This window comes from Microtus oregoni, unplaced genomic scaffold, assembly GCF_018167655.1.
Source record: "Microtus oregoni isolate MIOR12 unplaced genomic scaffold, Mior012 000023F_ref0000262, whole genome shotgun sequence".
Classification (NCBI taxonomy): Eukaryota; Metazoa; Chordata; class Mammalia; order Rodentia; family Cricetidae; genus Microtus; species Microtus oregoni.
The window spans coordinates 6,630,959-6,648,277 of record NW_024543082.1 but is presented as its reverse complement, the minus strand read 5'-3'; the positions used below and the strand labels follow the sequence as shown (position 1 = coordinate 6,648,277).

The window sequence follows — 17,319 nt, the reverse complement described above, 5'->3', positions numbered from 1 at the left end:
AGTGGCAAAGCCTCTAACTGTCTCACACATCCACTCATTGCATGTTGAGGACACACATGGTCCCAGCTCTTCTTACCCCTGTCCCAGTCAGCCCTCTTCATTCCTGCTCTAGGATCCAGTCTCTTGCCCGACTCCAGGACAAACTTTTCATATCCTTCAGAAAATGCTGTCTTCAGTGGCAGCTTAGAACCCACATTTCCTCCAGACCTCTCTGGAGTGTGCAGGTCGGTAGCCTTCTTTTTCTTGTGTTCACTCCAGCACCATGCAGCAGCCCTAGTGATTCTGTGCATGTGAGTCACCACCCAGAGTCTCCCCTCCCCCAATCCTCTAAGGTCCTTTCTCCATAGTCCTTAGGCTTCAGGTGCCATGTCCACCTGCCCATAAGCTCTTCTGTCCTTCCCTTAATTAGGCTGGGAGCCCCTGCTCTCCTGCTCCAGCAACACCCATTTACTGTCTTCTCTCCTGCGTCCCCACATCTGTGTCCCTCCCTTGTACACCCAGAAAGCATTGGTTGGTGTCTAGCACACGTTTCTCAAAACTGGGAGTTTTTAGACACAGTGTTCACGAATGAGAAAATAGAATTCAGAAGTAGGAAAAAGGCAGATCAAATTCTGAGGGGTGGTCCCCAAGTGAACAGGGAGTATCTGTAGAGGACCATTTGTGAGCCCCTTTTCTTCTGTCATACAATGTGGGTTTTGTGTATACTGAAGTTATCCTAGGGATGGAGTAAAGCTCAGCTGTGGCTGGGGTGAAGTGCAGGCTGAGCCCCGCTAGGGAGCCACTGTATAAGGTGCACTGGAGACCAGAGTCCATGGGACTGCCAGCTCCCTGGGGTTGACTCACTTCTGTTGAGGGAGGGAGAAGAAAGAGGGAACTGGGAGTGCCCAGGGTCCTTGGGTGTGTGGGGGGGATAGGGGTGGGGTTTACACTATTCCCATCCAGGGACAGCTAGTTGAAACAGAAAGCAAAAGAGAAGTTAACTCAAAGTGAACTCTGAGCTGCTTTGGGTGACTGGGCAGTCGAGGTTTCGCAGGCCTGCCAGGATGGCAGCATCTGGACCCTTCCCGCTGCTGGTGGAAGGGTCTTGGGGCCCCGACCTTCCGAAGACCTTAATCAACAAGTTGCAAGCATACTTTCAGAGCCGGAAGAAGTCAGGCGGAGGGGAGTGTGAAGTTGTCCTGCAGCCTGGGAGCCCTGCCAGCTTTCTGGTGCTCTTCTCTCCAGAGGACGGTGAGGGACACAAAGGTCACACCCTGCAGGGTTTGGAGCCATGGATGGCAGGTCCAGTATTGGGCTACAGCTTCATGGGAGCAGGAGGTCCTGGGGGCCAAATCTGGGTGGAAAGCACATTCTGTAGTGGTGGTTGTTCCCCTTTCTCTTCCATGAGTTTCCTGGCTGTTGTGAACCTTCTCTCTCTCTCTCTCTCTCTCTCTCTCTCTCTCTCTCTCTCACCCTCCCTCCCTCTCTCTCTTCTTCCTTCTTTAATTTTCCCGTTTTTATTATTCAAGTGGTACAGTTAAATTAAGAATCTTGAGGAATTGTAGATCATCTAGCACCGCGGGGTTCTAGCTAGGGAGGGGTGTCCTTGCGAGGTGAGCTTGAGGAGGGAAAAGCCCAGGAGCTCTGGTGGCACAGCCTGGACAAAGTTCCTGCTTTGTCCTCTGCCCCAGGGTGGCCTCAGGTGGCTTTGAGCCTGGGTGGGGTTGGAAGTGGGGTGGCGGTGGGGTTCCCTCATCTCTGAGAGGCTCCAGAACAGTAGAGTAGTTGAAAGTTCCCCACTCCTGTCTGCAATCTGCAAGGGAGGCCCAGCCTTGTTTGCTTTATCAGGTGGGTGACTGGAAGCCCCAGACCTGTGGCTTCTGGAAGGCCACCATCAGTTCCCACCTAAGATTTTGTAGACCAGGGTCATCCTCAGAATGTAGACAATTCCTCCTTCTCCTTGAATTTGGAGAAACATTTGGGGCAGAGGAGGGGCAAAGAGGCCTAGGAAGCAAGGCTGTAGTTAACAACCCATCAGGGATCCAAGAAGAAAAAAAGTAGAGAGAGACTGGTGTAGGGGGTGTAGACACAGGTTTTCAGAAAGCCTGGGTGAGAACCTTATTGTCCTAGGTTTCATTTCACCAGGGCATGCTCCACAGACAGCTGGTAGCAAAACCTGTTTTCTCATTTTCTCTTTTCCTAGAGCAGTGGTTCTCAACCTTCTCACTGCTACAACCCTATAATACATGCTGTGGTGATCCCCAATCATAAAATTGTTTTTGTTGCTACTTCATATCTGTAATTCTGCTACTGCTATGAAGTGTAATGTAAATATCTCTGTTTCTGATGGTCTTAGGCTACTTCTGAGAAAGGACCTTTGACCCTCATAGGGGTCGTGACCCACAGGTTGAGAACCACCTCAGAGGGTTAGAGGGTTCCCAGTTTGATCCCAGCTGTCACTATCCCAGTAGACACAACCCTTATGGAGTGTGTTCTTCTCTTGAGCTCTCTCCCAATGCTGATTGCATGTTAGGGGTACAGACTACTGCATCCTGGTCACAGGGACGTCGGGGGGAACTAGACCCGGCCCAGCTCTATTCTAGACACTTTAGTACAGAGAATGTGGGTGAGTGGGGAAGCATTTGCCACCAGCACTCTGAAGTGACCGGGATATGCTGAAGTCTGAAAAATCTCTGTTCTTTATTGAGAGCCTCAAACCAGCAAAATGGAGATCTCTAAGATACTGGTAGTTTAGTGACATACACATCACGGGGAAGTATGGTTGTGAGGATCCAATCCCAGCTGTAGGCTTCGCAGCAGGCCCTGGGTAGCTGAGGTGAAGGCTGGGCTCACACCCCCTTCTCAGCTTTCTCCCTCAGGGGCTCCCAGTCCACAGCCCCCTCTTCTCCCAGGTGGCTCAGCTGATTCCTCTCATTCACTCCCAGCACAGATTACTCAGAACACTAAAATGGAACATTGTTGCAGGCCAGTCTTTGGGGTGACTAGAACTTCTATTCACTTTCAGTTTCCTATTTGAGGCCCCACTTCCTCCTCAGCAAGGCAGCTGGAATTTCCCAGCAGATTTACCCTGCAGTCCTAGGGCAGCAGCTTTCCTTTCCTATAGAGGCCCCACCCTCCTTCACAGAAATACCCTGAGCAGACATGAATTCATGTAAACCTACACCAGCTGGGCAGTACTACTGAGCCTACCAGTGCAGTAGTGTATACCAGTACCAACAGGGAGGTCTCACCTTTGTAGGTCAACTGGGTTTTTTTTTCCCCCTTAGGACAGTGAGCTATACTCTCAGACCCAAACTCAAATCCCTGTAACCCCATTTCAGGTGGATACACTTTATCATAAATTCTAGTCCTAAATGGTCTCCTGTTTATTAAGTGAGGGCCTAGGTATTATTGAAGTAAGGGAACTCATATTCTTCAAAAAAAAAAAAAAGCTTTGACAGGTCAGTGGTGGGGCACGCCTTTAATCCCAGCACTAGGGAAGCAGAGGCACACAGATCTCTGTGGGTTTAAAGTTAGACTGGTCTACAAAGCAAATACCAGGACAGCCAGAACTGTTACACAGAGAAACCCTGTCTCTGAAAACCATACATGCATACATAAAAAAATCTATTTTTATTGCATGTGTATGGGTGTTTGCTCTTTATATGTCTATATAACACATGCATGTAGTGCTTACAGAGGTCAAAAGAGGGCATCAGATCCCCTGGAATGCATACATCTAGGAAGAGACGGCCATGCTTGGATGCCTTGGATAGACTTCACCAAAGTCCAGGAAAGAGGAGGAATGTAACACAGAGGTGCAGGACATTTGGGAACAGGCTTCATACTGTTCACACAGAGGTCACACTGAGGTCACACAGTCCTCAGTCCCCTCACCAGCCTGTACAGCTTCTCTGGAAACTCCTGACTACTCATAGAGTAGAATTAGAGTCCCATGTTCCTTCTCAGGGGATTCCAACGTCTGTATCTGTGTGGACATCTACATGAAGTCACTAGACCTACCGACTTCATGGTTGAGGTGGGAGAGCCATCATGTTTCCCTTTGTGACAGGCTCTGAGCTCATCAGACTAGCTGTCCATCAGAGAACAAGGGGACCCTGATGTTTTGCTATATCTGTGAACACCAGGGCTCAGGTATCTTTTTCCTTGGCCATGCCCCTCCTGTTCCTTTTGTTTCTCTATGTTGGACATGCCCCTTCCTGCTCCTTTCCTGTTCTCTATGATGCCCGCGCCCCTCCCTGTTCCTTTCTGCTTCTCCATAGTGTGAGCGACAGATTTTCCTCTTCTCTCTCTGGCTGCAGCTTCTGATATCACAGTTCACATTTTCTTAGCTCTTCATGTTGTTGACAGTGTTCCTAGAAAATACTTTCAATGGGAAACCTTTGCTCCAGAGTGTTTATTTCTTTATAGCCACTCAGCTAGACTGTGGGTAAATTGCAAATCAAATGGCAAGTCTTTGGATTCCGTTGAGTTTCACTAAGGTCAGCTGTCTGGTGTTCTAATTCTGTTTTTGCAATATCTCCTCTATTCTTGTTTTTTTCCCCTTTACTACCATATGTGGGTTGTTTATCATTTCAATCTAATGGCTGGATTCCTGTTCATTCTGATGATGAACAACTGGGTCACCTCTGTACAGCATGGCTCTCACCCCGTGTACCCAGTTGTCCCTGTAATTATAAATATTCCCACCTTCAGAGCCCACTGAGTACAGTACAGGTTCTGTACTACTACACTCTATGTTTCTTCAATGTAATGCACTGACTGGCTCAAAACAATTCTACTGACCTCAGTAGTCAGTAAGAATACTGAGGCTGTGTAAGTAGGATTTGTGTAGCAGGATGCTGACGGGATTCACCAGAGTTCCCTTGTGTGATAACATATCCAAGATAATCACCTTTAATAGAGGAAGGGTTTATCTGGGCGCAACAATTTTGGAGATTTTGGTTAATAGTCATTTGGCCTGCTGCTTTTGAGCCAATGGCACAAGGTAGTACACCCTATCGGGAACTCTTGGCTATGTAGTGATACAGAAAGGAGAAAAGGGCTGGGGTCCCAGGATCATCCCTTCTCCAGGGGGAATCTGACTTCCTCTAGGCTTCACTTCTTAAAGTTTCCTGGACCTTCCTAATGAACATGAGCTGGCAACCATGTTTGTAATCTCAAGGCCCTTGGTGTACACTCAATAACTAAGATAAAGCAATGAATATTAAAAAGTAATCTGGGCGTGGCAGCATATGCTTTGACCCCAGCATGTGAGAAACAGAGGCAGGCAGGTCTCTGTGAGTTTGAGTCCAGCCTGGTCTACAGAGCAAGTTCTAGGTCAACCAGGGCTGCATAGTAAGACCTTGTCATAATAAATAACATAAACAAATAAACAACACCACCCCAGTAAGTTTAGGGGCAGGGGAATGGCTCACTGGGTTAGATAACTTGCTGTGTAAGAGTGAGGGCTGGAGTTTGAATCTCCAGCCCCCTTGTAAACAGCTGGGCATGGCTCCATGTGCCCAGTGTAGAGGGCAGAAATGGGCAGATCACAGAAAGCCTAACCAACAACCGAACTTCAGGTTAAGTGAGAAACCCCATCTCCAGGCCGGAAGGCAGAGAGCAATGCAGGGAAATACCCAGTGTCCTGCTGTGGCCTCCACGTGACCAGGGGTGTGCACTGCTCCATATGCCCACACATCTACAACATGAATAATGCACGCACAGTGACATTCACATCCCCGTGCTGAGTTCTCCTTCTTTTACAAGGGCTTGCTGCTTAGGGAGATGGGCTGAGCTGCTGGCTCATAACAATAAATTTGTAGAAATCATGGACTAATTATGTAGGTAAAGAGTGCTTGCAATTTGGCTTAAAATATTTTTTTTCTTTTTTTAACGTTTCAGTTAGGCAGAATGTTCTGGCGAAAGACAATCATGAGTTAGTGTGGCCAGGAAAAGGGACATTCAAGTTAACTGTCCGGTTGCCCAAAGACCCAGATGAAGCCTCAGTCTCTAAGGAGGCAGTTCCAGAAAAGGTAAGGACATGGGGTGTTATTCCAAGGTGCTTGGATTCTCTATGATGAATATGGGGTAGATGAGCTAGGTGAGGTGGCACCCACCTTTAATCCCAGCACTCGGGAGGGAGAAGTAGGAGGATCTTTATGAGTTCAAGGCTAGCCAGATCTAAATAGTGAGTCCAGACAATGAGACTGTGTCTCAAAAAGAAAAATGGTTGATGAGGGCCTAAGTCACACTAGCCTGAGAATGGCAGTTTGGGACTATGGAGAGGGCAAGGACTGTAAGCAATGGAGAAGCTGTCATTTTTTGTCACTTTTGGAAGAGTCAAGACTGGGGAGCTCAATAGTAATATATTTGGGATGTCAAAGTTGTATCCATTGGTCTTGGTGTCTTTATAACCAGAAGCCTGCTGTTCTGTTTCCATCATCTTGAGGCCAGCAGTGTACCCCGTGTGTGCTGTTCCCTCAGCTGTGAAGAAGATTGTCAGGGACCTCTCTGAAGCACATGCACCCATGTTCATACAGTAAACACGAACTAAGTGCCAAGTCAGGCAAACCTCTGGCTAAGCTGCCTCACGGGAGTCTACTGTGTGTGTCTCATTTCATCAGTGATTATTGTGACCAGCAAAGAAGACACCATGTGACATGTAGCTTTTGATCCATTCACTAGCCTAGTATTCAAATGTGTCATTATCATTTCAATTAATTTACATCTCCAGTCTGGCCCAAGAAGTGTTTTATTTATATATGAAATGATTCACAGTCGCTGGGCGGTGGAGACACAAGTCTATAATCCCAGCACATGCGACATAGAGGCAGTTGGATCTTTTTGAGATTGAGGCCAGCCTGGTCTACAGAGTGAGTTCTGAAACAACAAGAACAAGTTACACAGAGAAACCCTGTCTCGAAAAAAAAAAAAAAAAACAACTAAACCAACAAAAACCAACCAACCAAATAAACAGAAAGAATTGATTCTCATATTAATGCTCTCTTACTGTTTTGGTTTTAGGAATCGAAGACTAAAAAAGGTACTGCAGGAAAAGGTAAGTCTCCACTAAGGCAACTCTAGTGTTCATCAGGCAGTTTGTGTTTATTAAACAAGTAGCTTGTGTTTTAGGAGGCTGCTCATTCATTCCCGGCCACAAAATAATCACTCAGAAACCATATTATTTGCAATACTGTTTGGCCGATAGCTTAAGCATATTTCTAGCTAGCTGTTATATCCTAAATTAATCCATCTCTGTTAATCTGTGTATTGCCACATGGCTGTGGCCTACTGAATCAAGTTCTGGTGTGTCTGTCTCTGGCAGAGGCTACATGGCTTCTCCTGACTCTTCCTTCTACCTCTCAGCATTCAGTTTAGTTTCCCTCAACTAGCTCTGTTCTGCCCTGCTATAGGCCCAAAGCAGTTTATTAATTCATTAACCAATAAAAGTAATACATAGACAGAATGACTTCCCACACCATTTCCCCTTCCTGTTTAAATAAAAAGGATGGTTTTAACTTTAACATAGTAAAATTACATATAACAAGACAGGTACTAAGCAAGAACTACAATTACAACATTTACATCTACTTTATCTCTTATCATAACTAAAGAAAAGTATAACTATAACTATCTATTCTTCAACTCCATCAAAGACTCCAGAAGGATATAATATTACCTAAGTAAACAGGAAGTGCAGTGTGAGCAACTTCCAAAACTCTAGAACTGACAGAAACATCTTGCTGTGTTTACAGTCACCCAAAGTTCTTCTGCATCATTGGAGCATCTATCTTCAGCTTACAGGCCCATAGTACCTTGCAGACTTTTCCATGAAGCAGGAAATTTCAAAGACAGTTCTGCCTATATTGACAGTTTGTCAGTTACTTTTTTCTGTGTCCTGCAGAATGGCTGGCAGATTCTTTTATGAAGCAGGAACCCCTTTAGGCAAGTTTATCAGTCCTTTCTCTGTGGGTCCTGCATCTCCAGTTCATATAACATAACATCAAGCAGTCCAGGGAAGAGCAGGTTTTTGCCCAAATGGCTAACAAACTCCATGAGGAGCCTCTTTGATGCCTGTCTTTCTCTTGAAGTAATTGGTGCTGTCAGGAGCAGATATGTCTCACTGTCATGAAAAGTCCTAAATTTTTAAAGTATTTTAAATGCCATATTCTGAAGAGCTCTGAAAGAGTTGAAGAATATCTAGAAACCTAACTAACATGAATACAAACTTGACTACTATAGATGATTATCTATTAGCCTATATTTCTTAATTATACATTGCATTTTTAAATGAGCTACACAAACACAATGCCTTAATCAAGAGAAGAAATATATATAACAAAATTTACCTAAAATTTTTATCACTAAACCACACCCCCTTAGTATGTAAACAAGCATTTTTACACATTATTTGGGAATTTGGGCATAGTTCTCTCCAAACTGCTTCCTGATTTTTGTTGGGCAAAGTATTTTGGGGGGTGTTCACAGCAATCTTTCAGGGGGTCTTGGTCCATCAGACCACATTAGTCTGGAAGACACCCACAGGTCTCATCCTCTGTAGAAACAAATGCAGAACTTTTTTCCAAAGTAACAAATCTTTAGATCAAATTATGAAGTCAAGAAACATTTAAAGCATATATGTTGGTTTAGTTTAGCAGTCTGTACAATGAAAAGTGTCTTTGTACTTAGTTCTTTCACAGTCACAAAATAAAATGTAGCAAATAATATTCATAATCCAGACTCTATGTGCATTTCCTTCTTTATGTGGCTTATTTTTCTTGCTGTATTACTTTTTCTACAAGTTAAATATTTTACTAACTTTACTCCTTTAATCTATGACTGTCTGTACTCTTATATTACATTTATTGTCTCTTTACACTTTCTGCTCCCTCCCAAGCCTATATATATATTTTAAAACACACTGTGTCTCATTTAGAGGTCTTTTATGTCTGAATCTGTCCTATTGTGTATCTGTAATCCTTTCCTGTCCAGGAGTGCTTCGTAAAATGCTAAGCAGCAGCATGATGTGGGCTAAGGCTTCTTTGCCTTTTGGCTCCGCCCAGTCCGTCATGACAGAGGTGTATTCACCACCTCTATGAACTCTGCACACTGCACCAGTTCCAGGTATAAAGCTAGTCTATGTAATGCCATTAAGCAGTATGTAACATGCTGCTCACAAACCCCAAGGGAGCCTCCAGCTCTTTGGGCTTCCTTCTGAGGAATGGGACCAGCTTGTTTGGTGTTGGGAGATGTCTACAGCTGAAGAGAGGAGAGGAAGATCTGGGAAATAGTGATAGACACTTGTGTTTTGGTGGCCAGTAATAGGAAGGACAGGACAGGACAGGACAGTGGATGCTTGCTGTGTGCCTCTCTGGGTAGCAGTGCTCTGTGAGGTGAGCACTGGGTATATTTTAGATGGACCCTACCTTCTGAGCACAAGCCTCATCTACTACAGGAAACAGCCAGCACTGGGACTGGGGTGGAGTTTCCTGTTTCCTGGTCGGTGGGCAGGGCCATGTCCTGCCCAGAGTTAAATGAAGGAACAGCTAATAATACCCATGAAAAGGGCACCAAATGAAGAACCATACTGGATAAGGTGAGCAAGAGCAACCAAGATATGCAGACACCCAAGTCATAGGGAAATGAACTCTTTCCCTCCATAACTCTGCCTTCCGCCCTGGAGACTGGGTCTCTCACTGAACCTAAGTTTGCCCTTTTGTCTAGGCTTGTTGGTCAGGGAGCTCTTGGGATCTGCCCATTTCTGCTCTCCACACTGGGCACATGTAGCCATGCCCCGCTCTTTACAAGGGGGCTGGAGATTCAAGCTCCAACCCTCACACTGACACAGCAAGCTGTCTAACCCAGCCAGTCATTCCTCACTGATGCTGTTACAGTGTAATCCTTAAACTCTTACTTTGTTTAGCACGAGTATGTACACAGCTTCCTATACCTTTGCTCCTGGGGGAGGCCAACAGTAGTTCTCTAATGCAGTGGTCACCTGATGAGCCTCAGCTGTCTGCCGTGTGCCGCAGCACAGAGATGAAGACTCTACCCTGACTGTAGAAGCTTGGTTCTGTAACCACAGTCAAGTACTTGAAAGACATATATGAGGGAGGATTCCCCTTCCTCAGAAAGACAGAGCAGAAAAAGTAAATGAAATTGAGTTAGTGATGACAACAACAACAACAAAGGAAAAGAAACCAATGCTACTTTTTGTTTATAATTTACTAACAACAAGAGCAACAAAAACTCACGGTATTACATTTTAGAATTTTGTTTTTCTTTGTTTTTGAACTTCCTCTGTAGACCAGGCTGGCCTTGAACTCACAGAAATCTGTTGACTAAGGTTTCTGCCCCACATGGTCCACAGCTGTTCAGTCCCAAGGAAGCATACAGAAATTATAAACAGCTTGACCTATTAGCTCAGGCTTCTTATAAACTCTTAAACCTTACATTAACCCATAATTCTTGTCTTTGTTAACCACATGGCTTGGTACCTTTCATCAGCAAGGCATTCTGATCTTGCTTCCTCTGCGTCTGGGTGACGACTGTTGACTCAGTCTTTTCTATTCCTAGAATTTTCCTGTTCTGGTTGCCCCTGCTATACTTCCTCCCTGGTCACCCCACCTATACGTCCTGCATGGCTACTGGCCAATCAGTGTTTTATTAAAACAATACAGGCAACAAATCTTTACAGGGTAGAAGAAAATTGTCTCACAGCAGAGATCTGCCTGCCTCAGCCTCCTAAGTGCTAGGACTAAAGGTGTACACTACCATGCCTGGCTACATTTTAATTTTTAATTCACTAAAGCAAAAGATCCACTACCTAATGTTTCTTTTTAGCAGAGTTAGCCAAGATATGGGAAAGGGAGGAAGATTGTCTTAGGATAATTTACATAATAGAACCACGATTTAATACTTTACACCTGTCATTGTCATTTCTGATTTCCTCAGATGATTTGGATACAACACATTCTCCCAGCAACAGATCAGAAAAAAAGGAAGATGTCTCCAAAGAATGTGAAACTGTTCCCTCCATGGTGGCTTTTGAAAACCTGCCTGAGAAGGTGACTGACATAGTGCTGACCTTCCTGGTGGAGAATATAAGCGGCTTCCCCTGTACCGACTTTAAGGTGGAAGTGATCCGAGATTTTGGCGTTGCCGTGGTTACCTTTCAGAAGCCTATAGGTGAGCCCCAGGCCCAGGGAGGCCCTGCATCCCCAGACTTCTGTCCACCACACCCCAGAGTTTGGGACATCTCTGAGTATGTGACACTTTGTTGTATTGTGTAAACAGGGCCTCTAAGCCAATACAGGTGGCTTTTCCCCTCAGATTTTCGAAAGATGAACAAATTTATTTTGAGATCTAATTTAGGTCTGTTTAATATACTGCACTTTATTATATGTTTGCTTGAGTGGGTGGGGTGAGATGGGGTGGGGTGGGGTGAGAAATAGTAAGTCCCAGGTGATTCTAACTGGAGGACTTGAAACTCTTCCTCTACTTCCCCAGGAGGAGTTAAGACTGGCCTGTCACCATGCCAAACTTCTGTAAGGCAATGATGCCAACAGACTTACCCTTAGTGCTCAGTGTCAGGCACCTGCCAATCTCTGCATGAGTTAATTTATTCCTTCCTTTCAACAACCCTGTGACAGGGCTCAATGTTGCTGAGAGATTGAGCCCGGGCAGCCAACTTCCACTCCCCTTTTTCCTATCATATAACCACACAGCACTTCTCATGATGTAACCCTTTCATGGTCATACATGTGGAGAAGAGAGAGCCCACTTAATGTAGAAAATGAGTGCCCCAGCCAGCAAGATGGCAGAATGGGCAAAGGCACTGCCCCCAAGTCTGACAGGCTGAGTTTGATCCCTGGGACTCATACAAGTTGCCCTCTGACGTCCAGTTGCACGCACACACATGCATTGGCATGTGCACACACATAAACATGGAAAAGAAAATTACTGCTCTGTTAGGTCATTGTCATAAGCAAGACCCAGCTCCACCTAAAACATGGCAGATTTCCAAATCTAAGCCCCATGTCCCACGGGCACAGCAGTGGGTGTCAGTCAAGTTCACAAGGGGTGTGGTCAGAATTCTGGTCTTGTCACTTAACTAGTTGTATGAAGATGACCAAGTTATAATTTTCTCTGGTCCTCATCCACTCATCCATAAAATGGGGATGATCTTACTTATGTAAATTCCTGTGAAGATTAAGTGAGATACTTCTTCAGGCATGTTAAGGATTTGTTAAAGACACTTATTAGAAATTTATTATTATTTATTATAAAGGGACATTTAAAGATTTGTTTATTTTATGTGTACATGCCTGCATGTATCTGTGTACCACATGCACGCAGTGCCTGAAGCAGCCAGTAGAGGGCATTGGATTCCATGTAACTGGAGTTACAGATGGTTGTGGGCTTCCAAGTGGATGCTGGGAACTGAATCACAGTCCTCTGCAAAGGCTACAAGGGCTGTTAACCTCTGAGCCATCTCTCCAGACCCATAAAGGGAAATTTAAATTGAAATGATCTTGCTTCATTGAGCAACAATCGTGAGTGCATTCTGTGTTAGCTTCTGTTACTGTAATAAACACCTGAGGTCATCAGTCTCCAAAAAGAGAGGTTTATACCAGTTCACAATTGGGGTGGCTTCAGTTCATGGTCAGTTAGTCCTGCTGCCCTGGGGCTTATGTTGAGGCAGTCTGCATGGTGGTAGCATGGAGGAGAGAGAGACAGAGAAAGACAGACAGAGAGAGACAGAGACAGAGACAGAGAGGGGGTCATCTTGTTCCCTATCTCCCCCATCAATGACTGGGACATTTCCCACAGGCCTCACTTGTTAAAGGATCCACTACTTCCCATAGCACCTGGGTGAGGACTAAGGCTTTAACACATGGGCCTCAGGGACAGTTTCCTTCCAAACTATGGCCACTGTTATGGGCCAGGTATTGGTTTAGGGGTGGTGGCACAAAGGTCCCTAAAATCATAGTTCCCTCTCTAGAAGAACTAAGTCTGGGAGGAGGAGGGAGGCATGTGTGTCAATGAATAATGGAGACGAAAGAGAGTCTGTCTCCCAGGTGTAGTAACCTGAGAGGGGTGGAGACAGGACCGTGCATAGTTGTCCCCACCTGAGTGTGTCCTCCAGCAGTGTCACCTGACCATCTCCACAGGACACCACGCTTGTTCATACTGGCACTGCTCCCTCCTCTTATCCATTTGGCAACCCCTGCTTTAGTGTTCAAATTAGAGACCATATATAGTCCTTATACACTCTGAGTCTCAGTCCCTGTTTCATCTGGTCCTGATTGGAGCTCCAAAAGGCAATTCAACTGTGCTCAATACCCATATCTTCCCAGTGATATACAAGCAAGGACTTTCTCAGATCCCAGCACAATGATTGGCACATGACAGACCCACCATCCAATCTGTTAATTTAAAGAGACAGTTAGGATGAGTCTTGAAGATAAATAGATCAACTGAAAAAAATAAAGGAGGTAGGGCTGTAGACATAGCCCTATTTTGTTACCATGGTTCAATTTAATTCTCAACATAACAATAAAACAAAAATACCTCTGTATCCCATGTTGGAGAAGAACATCTCACACATGGGCACTGCAGACACGGGCACTGAAGACACAGGCGCTACAGACACGGATGCTGCAGACACAGGCGCTGCAGCCACGGATGCTGCAGACACAGGCGGTGCAGACACTGGCCCTGCAGATACGGGCATTGCAGACATGGGCGTGCAGACACAGTACAAGGACAAAAGGAATGTCAAAAACATGACTAGTTGGTTTTTGTCGTTGTTGGATGTAGGGATAAGTCCCGCCCCTTAAGGGGCGTGTTCGCCTCGGGCTAATGTCTGCCTATAAATTTGGCGAGCAAGCTCCGAGCACTCGCTTCTGCTTTCCTGGTCTCCGCGGGAACGGTGGTTCTGTAAGTCTATTTCTACATTAAAGCTATATATATATATTTTTACACTCTGTCTGCATTCATTTACGCCGTTACATTTTGGCGCCCAACGTGGGGCTCGAACCCACGACCCTGAGATTAAGAGTCTCATGCTCTACCGACTGAGCTAGCCCTTGGGTTTAGGGACATCATTTAGGGGTTGATTATAATTAGTATATGATTGAGGGTTTGGGGAGGAATTTTATAAGCTCAAGGATCATTTTGAAAAAAAAAAAAAGAGGGAATGATGGGATAATAGATTTATAATTGTGAGTTACTGCTTTTAGACAAATATATTGGTATCAATTCTTGTATATTGAAACAAAGTTAAATTATATGGACTATTGTATGCATGCATGTTTCTATGTCTGTTTAAAACATTTTTATGTATTGACATATATTGTATTGATATATATATTGTATATATTTACCATATTGCAATGTACATTTCTACCTCTGATTAAGATACTTATATAATGTTTGTGCATTGATGTATATTTGCCATATTGCAATGTATATTTGTACAGTGTTTATATTTGGAGGTCATTATCCTCATTTGTTACACAGTTGTTTATTGTCTTAGTCTTTAAGTTAGATAGATATTGAGAATTATATAGACTAATTGTCATCTAAGTTTGTCATTTATAATTAGACTAATCAGGTTCTTTAGATATATAGAGATTATACTCAGTATAGATAGATAATCTTCAACCTCTTCAAAGAGCTGTAGAAAATGGCCTTTAATCTAACTCAGAGTTTCATAATAGTGAGACACAATTGCTCCTGGCAACACCGCTCAATTCCCGAGAGAATGTTGAGCACCAAAAACACTACACCTGGAGCCTTTCTATTTGGCAGAACTGGCCTTTGGGCAAAGAAATGCCCATACCTCAACCACTGACACAGATACAGAGTGTGCATCAATGGATAAAACAGGACTGTCATATCCTGCCAAGACAGGGTAAGATAGTTTTGAAAAGTTCCTTGCCTTTAATAATGGTATGTCAGTTATGTTAGGCCTTAGCCAAAATTGGTTGACTCAACATTGCAAACGAGACTTTGGGTGATTGCCCAGGTAGTCAGTTGTCTCTGTCAATTGTTGCACATTTTGGATATATCTCGTTTGTTGAGTAGTGTTTATTCCCTTCTCAGATCTTTGACTGAGTTGAAGATTATATAATTGTAGTTACTCTTTACATTATTTGGACTTCTTGAGATAGAATGTTTAGCAAAGCTTTTGTTCTCAATATTGTTTGTTGTATTTATTATTTGTTGTTATTGTATGTAGTTGTATTTGGTTTAGTTCTGTCTTATTTAGACAAAAAGGGGAGATGTAGGGATAAGTCCCGCCCCTTAAGGGGCGTGTTCGCCTCGGGCTAATGTCTGCCTATAAATTTGGCGAGCAAGCTCCGAGCACTCGCTTCTGCTTTCCTGGTCTCCGCGGGAACGGTGGTTCTGTAAGTCTATTTCTACATTAAAGCTATATATATATATTTTTACACTCTGTCTGCATTCATTTACGCCGTTACAGTTGGCTTTTTTTTTTTTTTTTTTGGTTTTGACTTTGGTTTTTTGAGGCAGGGTTTCTTTGTGCATCTTTAGCTGTCCTGGAACTAGCTCTGTAGACCAGGCTGGTCTCAAACTCACAGAGATCAGCTTGTTTCTGTCTTCCAAGTGCTGGCATTAAAGGCATGCGGCACCACCACCAGATTCATGACTAACTTTTCATGGCAACATGAAAATAAAGCTGAAAGTGTGACTTGGATGCGTGTTTGGAGTCAGGAGCCTGGCTGTGGATGTGGGCTCCTGCCTGCAGGCAGAGTAGGCATCAGGGTCTTGAGAAAATGGAGAGGGGGTGTCACTGAGGGGTGGCAACTCAGTAGGGTTGGCCATGGCCAAAGAACACCTCAGTAGCAGAAAATACAGCAATTGACTTCAAAAACATTTCTTTCATACCATGTAGATATGTCACCAAAATTTTCTCTCTCTCTCTCTTTTTTTTTTGTTTGTAGATACCAAAAAATTTATTATTGATTGTATGGGTCACCATTGGAACCAACAGCTGCAGCTTGCCCCGAGACTTCTGGAAACAACAAATGTAGTTAGGGTGGAAAACCTGCCTCCTGGGATAGATGAATACCAGCTGCAGCTCTACTTTGAAAACCCTTTCAACGGGGGTGGAAGAGTCACCCAGGTTGAGTGTTTCCCAGAAGACAGCTCGGCGCTGGTTGAGTTTTCAGACTGCAAAGGTAATGTGTCTTGGCCTGCCACTTGGACAAGACCTGGATGGTTGGCCATTTCAGTCATTCCTTAATCTGTCAGAAATGGCACCAATCTCTCATTCATCTGGATTTGGTGCAGAACGAGGGCAGTAAGGCAGGCTTTGGAGAAGCAGCACAAGCTCATGACAGACAGGGAGAGTCTCTGACGAGTCCAGCCTGTGACTGAATGTCGCCATTCTAGGAACATTGACAGGCCGTACTCACAGCCATAGATCTGTGTTTTATGTCCCTGCATTGATTCTCTAATCAACAGGTTTAGGGAGAAATGGACTCAGAAGCATGTAGAGTTCTAGAAAGCATTCCTGTTCCCCCTGTACTGTCCCTGTGCTGAGACCGGATAATGGGGATTTGTCATAACCTCAGGAGGAGATGAAAGTCCTGTTGTTGATGACATCATCAGTGGTTCTTGAGTCAGACAGACTTGAGTTACAATCCTGATTGGTGGTCACGGGCATGGTGACCTTTGTGAGTCCTCAAACCTTCTGTTTTCTCATCTGTAGTGGTAGTGTTGGAGTTACCTCAGAGGATGCTGTAGGAGGAAAGGAAACAGTCCCTCAGCAGTGCTTGGCCTAAGGGGGTGCTGAGTCTGAGCTGGAGGTCACTCAGGCTGTCCAGCCTCTCTGGAGCCCTGTGGGAGGTTGGGCCTCTGAAAGTCACATTCCTTCCCTCAGGCCTGATACCTGCCCTAGGACTGAGTCCTTCACCAGGGTATCATGTTTTAGCATCCATCTGCCATGGGTGCCATTTAAATCCAAGTTGTTGCGGGATTGATTCTAATTTCCATGCTGATACTACTTACACGTGCCAACAGCTAAAACAAAGTGAGGAGAGTCCTGGAGAAAGAGAGAGAACGTGAGCATTCAGTCAGGGTGGGTTGTGGATGCTGTCCTGGTACACATGGTGACTGGGAGATATAATGGGGAAGGCCTTACTAAATTGTGACCTCTGGGGCTGGACTCTCCAATGACTGTGAGGACGATTTTGATTTGGTATAGGAACAAGACCATGGGATCTGGGTTGGCTCACACTGGCAATTAGCTCCGATACTTGCCTGGGTTTATAGAACCCTGACTTTCCCCAGCCTCGGCTTTCTCAC

General features: G+C 44.7%; 1 protein-coding gene across 1 annotated transcript in view; it reads left to right on the top strand.

The window, feature by feature from the left end:
* Positions 1-1,043: 1,043 nt before the first annotated feature.
* Positions 1,044-17,319, top strand: part of LOC121462060 (protein mono-ADP-ribosyltransferase PARP14-like) — a 33,377-nt gene continuing 17,101 nt past the window's right edge. Inside the window, exons 1-5 of the mRNA XM_041673480.1 lie at positions 1,044-1,230; positions 5,887-6,017; positions 7,009-7,042; positions 10,939-11,172; positions 15,954-16,190. Of these exons, the coding sequence (XP_041529414.1) occupies positions 1,044-1,230; positions 5,887-6,017; positions 7,009-7,042; positions 10,939-11,172; positions 15,954-16,190 (823 nt within the window). The remainder of the gene's footprint in view (positions 1,231-5,886; positions 6,018-7,008; positions 7,043-10,938; positions 11,173-15,953; positions 16,191-17,319) is intronic.